Source organism: Carassius gibelio, chromosome B12, assembly GCF_023724105.1.
Source record: "Carassius gibelio isolate Cgi1373 ecotype wild population from Czech Republic chromosome B12, carGib1.2-hapl.c, whole genome shotgun sequence".
NCBI classification, from domain to species: domain Eukaryota; kingdom Metazoa; phylum Chordata; class Actinopteri; order Cypriniformes; family Cyprinidae; genus Carassius; species Carassius gibelio.
In genome coordinates, this window is record NC_068407.1 from 8,761,229 (window position 1) to 8,773,944 (window position 12,716).

The 12,716-nt window shown below is 36.1% G+C and overlaps 1 protein-coding gene across 2 annotated transcripts in view; it reads right to left on the reverse strand.

The window, feature by feature from the left end:
• Nucleotides 1-12,716, reverse strand: part of LOC127969508 (TANK-binding kinase 1-binding protein 1) — a 47,502-nt gene that overhangs the window by 16,311 nt on the left and 18,475 nt on the right. For both annotated transcript variants that reach the window (XM_052571517.1, XM_052571518.1), the window contains exons 2-4: nucleotides 6,335-6,576; nucleotides 2,058-2,183; nucleotides 225-329 (exon numbers count right to left, since the gene is read on the reverse strand). In XM_052571517.1, coding sequence (XP_052427477.1) covers nucleotides 225-329; nucleotides 2,058-2,183; nucleotides 6,335-6,559 — 456 coding nt within the window. In that variant the 5' untranslated portion in view covers nucleotides 6,560-6,576. The remainder of the gene's footprint in view (nucleotides 1-224; nucleotides 330-2,057; nucleotides 2,184-6,334; nucleotides 6,577-12,716) is intronic.

Sequence of the window (12,716 nt, forward strand, 5' to 3'; positions counted from 1 at the left end):
CCAGCATCATCTACTTATATGAGGGCTTGGCTGGGTAATATAAGAGCCCAATTACATTCACACAGCCCCGTTAGGACGTACGAGAGTACAAGATTAATCAAATGGACACCTGGTTGGATTAATGCCTGAAGCACATGGAGAGGCTAATTACCGCAACTGCCCATCCGCTCGGCAGCCAAACTTAGCATGGTGTGGTGGAATGAATGTTTTAGGAGAGTTCTCACCATCTTGTCGAGGTCTCGCTGAAGGCTGGACTTCTCCATGTGGATTTTCTCATAGGCCTGAATGACATCTTCAAGCTGCTCCTCTCGCTCCTTGCCCTTCTGAAGCTGGAGAACACAAACACTCTATCATTACAAGGACTTTCCTTTGGCCTAATGGCTTTATACACACCTGATGATATTTAAAAATCTTGAATTCTCACAGACATTTTTTGCATTTTTACATTAGTTTGTATAGGTACACTTTTGAATTATAATAACAGTTGAGATGTCCTCTGTATAACGACAAGCTGGTGTAATATAAAAATATATTAAAAACATTTGAGTAATTTCTTTTGATATTACTTTTTACTGGCTTGAATATTACCGTTAAGGATTTTCTATCTTTCCAGTACGCCACTTATATCAGTTCTGCTGAGAGATGTCTGGTTCTAGACATATGACCTAAATCTCAGTCCTTTATTAACTCCTATCAGATGAGATATAGTGCCAAATCAAGATATTTCCAGACCCTTTAAAATATAATTACATAATAACAGGACTCAACTAAGGAAAAAATTATTTTGCCTTAGTCAGCCAGTAGTTCTGAGTGATCCATTTTTATTTTTAGCAATTTATTTTATATTTACTATCAATGTTTTTTTCAGATATTTATACAGGAATGAAAAATAACATTATAAAAAAAAACAAAGTAATAAACAATTAATATAAAATATTTTTTTAAATAAAACATTTTACTTTAAAATGTGCTATTATTGCAATTTCAATAAAACTTCAGATAACAAGGATGGTTTCTAAATTAGCAACAGAAAACTAAACTTTTTTGTTTTTAAGATCAACGAAATGTAAAAGTAGAGCATCGAAAGGGCAAGTGACTGTTCCGTCAACTGTTCATGTTCCATACAAGTTTCACTCTTTGACAAATTGCTTGTCTTTTGAAACTGACATGGTGTGAGGTAGAATAGAAACATTATGTTGTTCTACCTTACATATAAAAATAATAAAGTAAAACATATGCATTTGTGTTGTTCCCTGCACTTCCATTTTCATACAGACACACATAAGCATCTACTTCAATTATAACACACCTCTTTGCAGTGATCCTTTGGTTCCACAGATAATAGTAGCTTATTTTCAGAAAAAAATAACACATCAGGGTATTTACTTTCAATAGCGCTGCATTAGATCTCAGCAATTCCTCATGACTGCAAAGCTCTGGGTGTTGGAAAAAAAATTGGAAGAATGAAACACAAGAAGACACAACTCGAGAAGGAGGGCCACAGTCAAATGAGGAGAGTGGGGAAGAATAAGGAACGTACACGCAAAGTACCAAACGTCAGCAAAAGCGAGGGAGGTGTGGGAGAGAGAAGAACAGATGACAAAGAGAAATCTGGCTCTTCGACGGAGGGAAGGCTGCTGGGTGACTATGGAAACACATAGCAAGCATCATTAATTAATGAGATGCTTCACCAGGCAATGAGCCAAGAGATGCAGAGAGAGAGTATGAACTTCCCATGTACACTCCAGATCACAGCCAGTCAGGAGAGACGATTGAGAGCGGGCTTCAGGCACGTAAACGAACGCTCATTCGTGGTCTAGATTACATAAGGCCTTTTGTCATGAATGACTGGGCATCTGAAGTTGTCCTTCATTACCCTACTAATCGTATTACCACTCTAATCTTTCCATTTTGTGATGTATAAATGACATGGCGTAATCCAGATTTACAATTCAATATAGCCAAGTCACAATATAACAAGCAGTTGTAATTGTGGTATTAGCAGAATATCAGACGAAATACAGTTCAGAAAGAGGTGGGTGTGTGTGTCCTCTCACCTCGAGGGTCAGCATGTTGACTCTCTGTTGCAGACTGCCATTCTCTGACTGGAGCAGCGCTGTGTCTTTCGGCTCAAAGGAGCAGTAGGAGTTCCTGTCATCTCCAAACTCGCTTATCATGGGAAACTGTACACACACATATGCAAAAAAAGTAACACAGGGGACATTGCATGCACAAACTGCCATTGCATAGAATAGTTTATGGATATAATACAAATTGGGCCATTTTTGGAGCAAAAAATGTCATATTTACTAACAGCCGGCAATCTGATTTAACAGGGCACTGTCTGGACTGGTTTAAAACGGTGAGTATTTAAATGAAGTCGTTGTCATTCTTTTCAGCACAAAAATGCAAATGAGGTTTACACATTATTCACCAAATTCAGCACGGTTAAAGTTGGTAAACAATTTTAAAACAGATGTTTGTGAAAAATCTCTTGCAGTTCTAATCTGGAAAAAAAATATCCTTTTTCACTTAGAAATTGTTGTTAAATTTCACAAATAATGCAAGTAACACATTGAATTAAACATGACATTTTTAAGTATAAAGACCAAAAAAGTATTTTCTTCTAAAATGTACTCCAATCATTTTTTATTAACAACTTCAAAAAATATTTTTTACAGTGTAAAAGAATCGAGAAAGGCTTCATAATTGGATATATAATTATGATACAATGGATATAAAGGAAATGTTTTTGCATTTTAAAGTGATCAAGTTCTCACATCCCCACTTTCCTGCCTATACTTTATTTTCCAATAAAAATAAAGGTAAAAAAGAATAAAATCAAATACAAAATGAAATAAAATCAAAGGTACACTTTTATTTCTACTTTCTTCGAAAAAAAATATAGCTTTTATTTTAGCAAGAATGCATTTAATTGACGTAACAGACATAATCATTTTTACAAAAGATTTATATTTGAAATAAGGGCTGTTCTTTTGAACTAAATACATGTCAAATAATAAAAAACAAACAAAACAAATGTTACCACCATTGATGATTATTAGAAATGTTTCTTGACCACCGAAGCAGATTTCTGAAGGATCGTTTAACACTGAAGAATGGGGTAATGACTGCTGAATTCAGGAATAAATTACATTCAAAAGTTACTTTAAAATGTGATAAAATCACAGGATCACTGTATTTAGTGAGTAATTTGAGTTAAATGACCTAGAGAACAATATATTAATAGCCATTCAAAAACATATATACAGCCAGTAATAGTTATGTGTTTTAGGTAGTTGCCAAAATATATATAGAATATATATAAATGTGATTTGTAATATATATATATATATATATATATATATATATATATATATATATAAAAGTAATTTGAGGGGTTTATAAGTCAGTTGGTATCAAACAGTCCTTTGCATTTAGAGTGGTCTGCTCTTGTAGGCTAAAAGTTCAGCTCTTACATCATCTTCTACTTCACTACTGGCATCAATAGACGCTGTGTGCTTTGATGTGCAGGATCTCATATATTTTTACTCCTACAAGCTTTAAGAGCTGTGTGCATTAGTTCCCCACGTTTAGCCCTTTACTAGGCAGTGAGCCACACTGAACTCAGAACCCTGGAGGCGCTCTCTCTCGCCTTCTGCAAAAACAGCTGTTCTTCAGAGGCTAGCTGTCATGCTGTGCATACATGCATATGTTTGGGCAGAGCCAAACCAAAAAGCTTTAAAGATATCCAATCTGGAGCATCTTCTACCTGCAGTTCCCCAGAGGCCTGGGAGCAGCCCAACCTACCTAGCTGTACTCAAAAATCACATCAAATGAACCAGAGTTTTGTACGTTTATTTACATAGTGCTTTTCACAATATATATTGTTCCATCATGGCCAACATCAAAGTTTATTCATATATTTCAATATTTCTAATATTGGTAGATGATACCAAAATATCATGCATATAGTCTTTTCATTCTCAATCATTGCTGTCAATTCTGAGCACTGATTATTTTAGTAAAAAGCTACTCAATAATGTTTAAAGAATAATAGAGATGTAATCTACTTTCCTTACAATCATGTGATCTAAAGAGCATCAGGAGCATCTTTTGTGTGGATAAGTGGCTTTGTGAGTTTTCATGTGAGAGCCTGACATGGTAATTATAGAGAGCATGCATACTTGTTTATGTACTGTACTGCTCAGCTCACGTGTCAGCTGGGCTATAAATAAAGCTCTTCAATACATGAACGAGGCACAGCTCTTAATGAGTGCTGTCGAGCCACAGTATTAAGCTGGTGAACACTCATAGATGGCCATTTTCACTCTTAAAAATAAAAAGGTGCTTAAAAGGTTCTTCACTGCAATGCCACAGACAAACCATTCAGTCAAAGGCTCTTTAAAGAACCATCTCTTTCTTACCTTTTTATAATCTGAAGAACCTTCTTTAACCACAAAGAACCTTTTGTGAAACAGAAATGTCCGTCAGATGTAAAAAGGTTCTTATAGGGAAAAAAAATGTCTTCTATGTTAGGCATTGATAAGCACCATTCTTTTTTAAGAGTGTTTACCAGAATCAGTGGCATATAATAATAATAATTTCCAGATTTTTTTTTATTTTTGAAAGAAGTCTCTTATGCTCACTAAGGTTGCGTTTATTTGATCAAACATACAGAAAAACAGTAATATTGTGAAATATTACCATTTCAAATGGTCAGTTTTCTATTTAAATAGATTAAAATATAATTTATTTATGTGATGGCAAAACTGAATGTTCTAGTTTTCAGTGTCACATGTTTCCTGAGGACTAAATCATCATATTACAATAATTTCTGAATATTCTAAATGAAATTGTGCTGCTTAACAGTTTTTTGGAAATCATTTATTTTCAGGATTTTTTAATTAATAGAAACAACATAATTGAAATATATATTTTTTAATTATTGCTTTATGCTTTTTCTCATTACAATTCTCTGCTGTGTGCTAGATATCCTTATTATTACTTGCTATGTGTGTCCACTCTGCTCTACTCTAATTAAATGCCCTATATAGTAGGTCTGTGACCGTGTCACTGTCTCTGCATTAATGTGAGATGAGGCAGCGAGGAGCAGGAGAAAGGGTTCGGGGCTAACAAGGATGTCTACATCCCATTTTTTAACTGGATAATTATGTCATATATATATATATATATATATGACACTAGCTAAAAAAACCTACACTGGTATACTTACAACAACTACAGGCTAGTTTAATAGGTTGTGACATTTGAAAATGAGTCATTTTGTTATTTTAATAAGCTTAATTACTATTTCATTTACAAGTCTACAAGACGAGATTGAAAATCTGGGATGCTTTTCATTCACAGACAGTTTTAAACAAGGAAAGTTACATAATAGTGATTTAAGATTCTGCCCTATTTCTAGGTCACTAATCAAAAGTTCTTTGTGCTTCCACTGAAGCACAAGATGCTTTGTGGATCATTTTCAAATCAAGATGGATAACATGATCATTGGGCTTTAAACAAAGTGCTGTGGTCATATAAAATAATTGCTAGTGAATTTTGTAGCAGTTTCAGGAATTCTGTCATTAATTACTCACCCTCATGTTGTTCCAAACCCGTAAAACCTTTGCTCATCTTGGCACACATATTAATATATTTTTTAGATGAAATCTGAGAGCTTTCTGACTGACAGCAATGCAATGTTCAAATCCCAGAAAGGTAGTAAGGACGTAGTTTAATTAGTCTAACCTGCCTTTCCCACAATCCCCACCAACTAAATTGGTGGGAGACATATATGCATGAGGTGAACATTAACTTGATCATTATTTACTGGTTAACTCAGACAGCTAGAGTGACACTGAACCTTTTTCCTGTGGAATCATGGGAGAGCTAATGTCACAGAAAATGACAAAATGATTTTTTTTTTGGAATTTGGACCCCAATGTATAATTGAATGATTTTAGAATATGTGGTCTCCATGGATGATATGTTTATAAAGTATGAGAGAAATGAGCTATAGAAGAGACTAGTAATGTTAGACACTTTATAAAGATATATTGTACAGTATAAAGGGTGTATAAAGATATATTGTACAACAGTAAAAGGTAAAAAAAAATTTTTTAAGTTGTTGAATTATTGGAGTATTGGAATCATACAGTGTTTCAATCTACTTAAAAACACTTTTAAATAAATGTGTTACTTGCCATTTCGTTTTACATTTTTCTTTTGTAATTTGCTGCAGTTTTTCAGCGAACTGATCTACCCACACTGACAGAAGTCACGCCACTGACGACTGACATCTGTTGCAGCATCTAAGACTGTTCTGTACCTTTATCTCGTAAATCTTGAGTTTTCTTTTGATGTCTGCATTTTCTCGCTCGAGGCCAGCCAGTCGGGTCTTAATGTCCTGGTAGGCGCTAATGAGGGCAAAGTGGGAGGCAGAGTACATGTCTTCTGATAAGGGAGAGTTCGACCAGCCCACCCCACAGCCATCTTCTTTAAGACCTTCGTTACCCCCCAGCAAGCCCAACTGGCCCCCGAAGAGAGACTCCATGACCCCTGATACTCAACCTGTGAGATGCCAGAGAGAAAGAGAAAGGTTGTTTATTTGAATCAAACATGTGCGCTAATCAGCTTTGGGAGATGCACTCTTTCATCTTGAACATTATTTTTCACTTCTTCAATGGTTTTGTTGTCGTGCACAAGCTCCACTTCACTGCACTCAGGATAATTATTTTCTTTCGCAACTTACACGTCTTCTCATTAGTATTGACATCCACACCACAGTCTGTTTGTACAAACCACCAAACTGCACCAGACAAAAACCAAAGGCCAGGGAGGTTTTCTTTTTCTCACCCAGGAGTTCTTTATCTTCCCTTGGACATGATTGGTCTATTGGTTACACTGTGGACTGACCACAGTCATTAAGACAGTATAAATTATTCAGGAAGACAAAGGCTTGAGATATTCGAAAGAGCGGAGCTGCATGACCTGATTCAAGTACACGCTGTGCTGCTAAGAGAATGACATCACCGTCTAGCAGCAGTCCCTGAGATCACCTGTATCGCTGCCATTTCCTACAAGCTCTTACAGGGTCAGCGCATTTTGTGAATAGAGCATTCTGATGAGATTAAATGTACTGGAGAGAAAAATATGCGCTGCACAAATCTGCTATCAGTTTCATTGTTTTTTGATAGGGTACATATAAACGGTGTTCCCAAACCCAATGAGCTGCCTAGCTGTCTTCTTCTAAGGCAGCATCTTAACTGAAATGAAACCTCATAAGTGACAGATTTGGAGCGCTCTATATAGGAGGACCTCTGTGCGTCATATAAATAGTGCTCCTCACACAAACCACACAGGAGACATGACTCACAATTGATTGCAATAGTTTGCTGTTAGCGTGTTGCTAAGCTAACAATCCAATACATAGCTTAAGCAAATATTATACAGTTTATACTTAAAACTGTATTTGGCCCATTTGTTGTTAGACCAAAATAAATAAATATAGATATAACGTTCATTCATTTCATGTATTGATTATGTACAGTAGCACGGATATAGTATAAGCTATTTCCAGACAGCATCACTTTGGACAGCCATGTTTGTAGAAGTGTAGCTTTATTACTCCACTGTGTGCTGCCTTCATGCTCTTCAGTCCCCAGAGCCCACTGTCCACACCATGACGAATCGCTCCACTGCTATCCCCAACACTCATTCAAAACATACAGCACTGCCTCAACAACAAGGCAAGAACACAAACATGAATAGATAACATGGAGTAAGCAGAAAAAAACCTAACATCTTCACTGTAAACTGTGTTTCGTAAGATGATATGGATATGCATGCAGCATCAGGTTGGCAATCTGATACAGCACGGAGGTGTGAGGAGATTTTACTGCACACAAAATGAGTCAGATGCTCCTTACTTAGTGAGCTATTTTTGATCACTTGCGTACCAATGCTCAAAAACGTACAAAAGAGCCTTGGACCTCTTCCTGGGTGTTCTCTCGGTTCTACTCTCTCTCTTTGTCTTCATCCATCAGGGTAATCCAGAAAAACACCCACTCACACCGATACATTTGCTCAGGCATGGTTAAGCAGCATGGCCATGGGGGGGATAGATTGCTGTTCTGATGAAGGTGTGAATGTGTGTAGGTGGAAGAATATCACTTTAGAGACAATCCAACCCACTACATTAATACAAGTGTGTTCTCACCCAGGGTTCTCTCTGTGTTAATAAGGAGATGCAGCACAATGTACTTATCTTGCAACATCATTCTTATTGCAAACATCTTGAAAGGTCATGCAGATATATTTATTTCTCTGATTATGAAGTTGCTTGATTATCAGAGTTAAAAAAAATGTTTGGCTTTAACTCAGCGGCCAGAAATGTGTAAACTTGGTAAATCCCTGGGAAATTCTAAAGGATGAATTGTTATGAAAATGTCAATTTGGCTCTTTTTCATACAATAGAAATGCCATTCACTGGCTCTCAAGTTGAGCTGCAATTTGCATAATGTATAAAAATAAATATGCAATACATATATTCAGTATTAATATAAAATCTTCTATAATATAATATACAGGGGTGCAAATAAATTTTTTGGCTTGGTTCTCATATGAGAACCCGGAGATTTGGTTTGGTTCTCACATGGCAGGTCACATGATGTGACCCATCAACTATAACTATACAAAATAAATTAATAATAGTGATAATATTATTGCACTTTTTTTTTTTATTAAAATAATAAACTAAATAATAAACTATTAGTATTAAATACAAATACAATTATTTTATAGTAAACTTAAAAATAAAATGCTAATATTTGTATTGTTATTATTATTATTATTATTTTAATTTGAATCTTAATTATTATTTTTTATTTGATATATTTATTGAAATATTTTTCATTTTCAAACATAAAATCAGCAAACTTTATTTTGGCAGATTGCTGGCAAGTAGTGACGTGACATACAGCCAAGTATGGTGGCCCATTCTCAGAATTCATGCTCTGCATTTAACCCATCCAAAGTGTACACACCTGGAGCAGTGGGCAGCCATTTATGCTGCAGCACCCAGAGAGCAGTTGGGGGTTCAGTTCCTTGCTCAAGGACACCTCAGTAGTGGTATTGCCAGCCCGAGACTCAAACCCACAACCTTTGTCAAACTCTCTAACCACTAGGCCACAACTTCTCCCAAACCAGTGAATCATGTGCCTGCAACATATTGACAAGCGTGCTGCTCTGACACAAACATACAGCCATCCCAGCCTCAATGAAAACAAGAATTTAAGCATAGGGATTAAAAAACGGCTATGACAATTTGTTAGGGCTCAAAACCCTGGCAAGGTGCAAGAGGAAACCGACAAACGGGACATTCTTTGCATGGCTAGCTCACCAGACATCTATCTTCCCATCTTACTCCGTCTCACCTATTGTCTTGCTCTCCTCTGCACCTAATTTTGTGAAAACTTACACTCTGCGCACACATATTATGATTTCCACAGCTCTCCTCCCTGCCTCATTAGAGCAATTACCACAGGAAGTCATTTGTTACCTGGGGCCTAGATGGCACTGGCACAGAAACGGACACACACACTCTCACACACACAGATTTCTACAGAAATATTTTCAGCACCTCATTCGCAGCTCATCTATGGTGACCAGGAGGCGACATGTTCGGTTCACTTAGTTTTGTCATGTCTATGTCATAACTTGTGGGAACGTGATAATATGTTGTGGCCACAAAATATTAATTAATGGGAATGTCATATTAACTCGTTGGAAAGTGACCACAAGATCTTTTTGTCGAGGTAACGACATCCTAGTGTCGTGGCCTGGAGATACTGTGTTGAGGCAACCACATCCATTTCTTGTGGTCACGACTTCTTATGTTGAGGGAACAACATATTGTTTTCATGGCCATGAGTTTAATGTTTAAACAAATCTGCGTGACCATAGCAACCCCGGGATTATCAAAAATAGATTTTTAATAACATTAAACATTTAATTTAATATTCGTATATATTATTATTAGTAGTAGTATTATTATTAAATACATTTATTAGGGCTATATTTTTATATTTATTGTACATGCTTATTTCCCCTTTCAATTAGTTTATCGCTTTGCCTAGTTAACATTTTGTACAATTATGCTAGTATTTGCTAGCCTACCATATATTTAGCAAATAAACACCTGACAATTATGCCAATAAAATTTAGACTTTATGATTGTATTTATGCCCATGAGTAAAGATAAAAAGTGTGTTGTGTTTACATTTACAAATGAAACTACGTTAATGATTAATTCCTCAACAAAACACTACAGTGTTTATATTTATGGTCTATTAATTATCAGGAATAAAATGAAATATATGTTAAATATAAACAGCGTTCCAGCAAAAAATTCCAGTCAGTATAATCAAAGCCCATTTTGGCATGTCTAGCATTTACAGTAGGCTATTATTTACAAAAGTATTCAGAACATTAAGTAAAGAGTATAAAACAATATAAACTAATATCAAAATATAACCAGTAATAATAGGTTAATAATAATAATAATAATAATAATAATATACAAAAATTACGGAGAAAAGACTTTCAGTTAATGGATTTACAAGACTGTAGGATGAATAAAAATGTTTTCTTGTAGACCTATTTTATATTATGCACATTACAGTATGTACCTGTAACATTTATTCATGATAAACTTCATTTGAATGCTGACTATCGCACGTAATACAGTCCAGTAGCCAAGACCAATGGTTAATATAATAGCTGAATAATGTAATAATTTCTATAATAAAAAATCGAATAATGTCTTAAATCAAAATAAAATATTAATGAATCCATCTCTGATAATCCTGGGTTATGGTCACGCAAATTTCTTTACATATTAAACTCATGGCCACAATAAATGTTTGTCATTGCCTTGACAAAATGAGCACGTGGCCATGACATATCACGTTCCAACGAGTTAATATGATGTTCCCACAAATTAATATATTTAGTGGCCACAACATATTATCACGTTCCCACAAATTATTATTTCATGGCCATGACAAAACGAAGTAAACCGAACATGTCACCTCCCAGTCACCGTATTTATCATTATTAAATGAGAAAAAATTGCTGTGAATTATGTCACACTACTGCAATCCCAGACCAATTAATTAATACCAGAATGTTTATGTAAATACAGTATTTGGTTAAGATATAGTATGTACATTTCTTTATCATTGTGTCTTGTTTGCAAAAGGAACCCTTTATACTTCAAATGTGCTCATTATAAGTCCAGTCAAATCATTATTAAATCATTTGCCTTGATGTTGTGGGCATCACAAAATGATGCTAATCACTGCATGTGAGATCGGCACATGCAACCTCTGAATTATTTAATAATCTGTCAAACCATCCAAAATTTAGGAACGCCAGCATCCAACTCTCTTCTGCAGACAGTGCTATTGCATAATTTCCCTCAGTCACACTTGCTCATGAAATTGGCTGGCATCCTAAACATTTATCACAAGCCGCATGCAATTACAGACAGCAGGACACAGTCGTATCGGACTCAAGCCCATTTTGTCACAGGGAATCTGGCTGCTATAATGCAGATAGCATGGTGCACACACACACAAACAGACACACACACACCTGTTATTTGAATGGGGTGTGTATGTGTGTTTCTGGCACGATTTGTGGCCCCTCACTTGCTGGACGATTAGCAGGGCTGCAAGAGAAGTGTGACTGCCTGTGATTAAATGTTTTTTTTTTTTTACCACAGCGGTTCTACAGGTGTGTCTTCAGTCTTCACACATTTACACACACACACAAACAATAATTCATCTACACACCTACACACTGTAAGTGCTATTATTGGAAATATGTAAGGGTTTAGGAACAGCAGCAAGTCAGCCATGAAGTAGAAGGCCATGATAAGTCAGGTGCATAAAAGTTTCCAATTCTCTGCTGATTCCATAGCCAAAGAGTTCCACATGCGTTCCACATCCACAAAAATGTGCAGTGGGAGCTTTCTAAAATTGTTAATACGGCAGGGAAGGTGATTGGCAAGTCACAAAGGCAGCTTGGGGATGTATTTGATAAGGCGGTACTCAGGAAGGCCCGGCAGATATCAACAGACACCCTACACCCACTAAACTCAGAGTTTGAATTGCTTCCATCTGGCTGTAGATTCAGGGTCCCAAGGGCGAGCCGGAACATCTATAAGAGATCTTTTATTCCCCATGCCATACAGGAACTTAATCTAAACTGAAATTGTTTTAAAAATGTGTTAATTGTAGATGGAAACCTATCTTATTTTAATCCGCTGCGCTGCTTTCCATTTTCTGTTGTTGTATGTTGATGGTGGTAGTATTGCACTTTTAACTGTGTGTATTTTAATGTAAGTTTAAATGTGGGGTCATTGATGTTTTTCTGTTCGGAGAAGTCGAAGACAAATTTCCACTAAGGTGGACAATAAAGTCTAATGAATGAATGAATGAATGAATGGAAAGGGTTCCCACGGTTGAACAGCTGCATTCAAGCCTCACATCATGAAGTACAATGCCAATCGTGGAATGGAGCGGTGTAAAGCATGATGCCACTGGACTCTGGAGCAGTGAAAACTTGTTCTATGGAGCGATGAATCACACTTCTCTGTTTGAAAGTCTGATGAGTGAGTCGAGGTTTGGCAGGTGCCAGGAGAACAT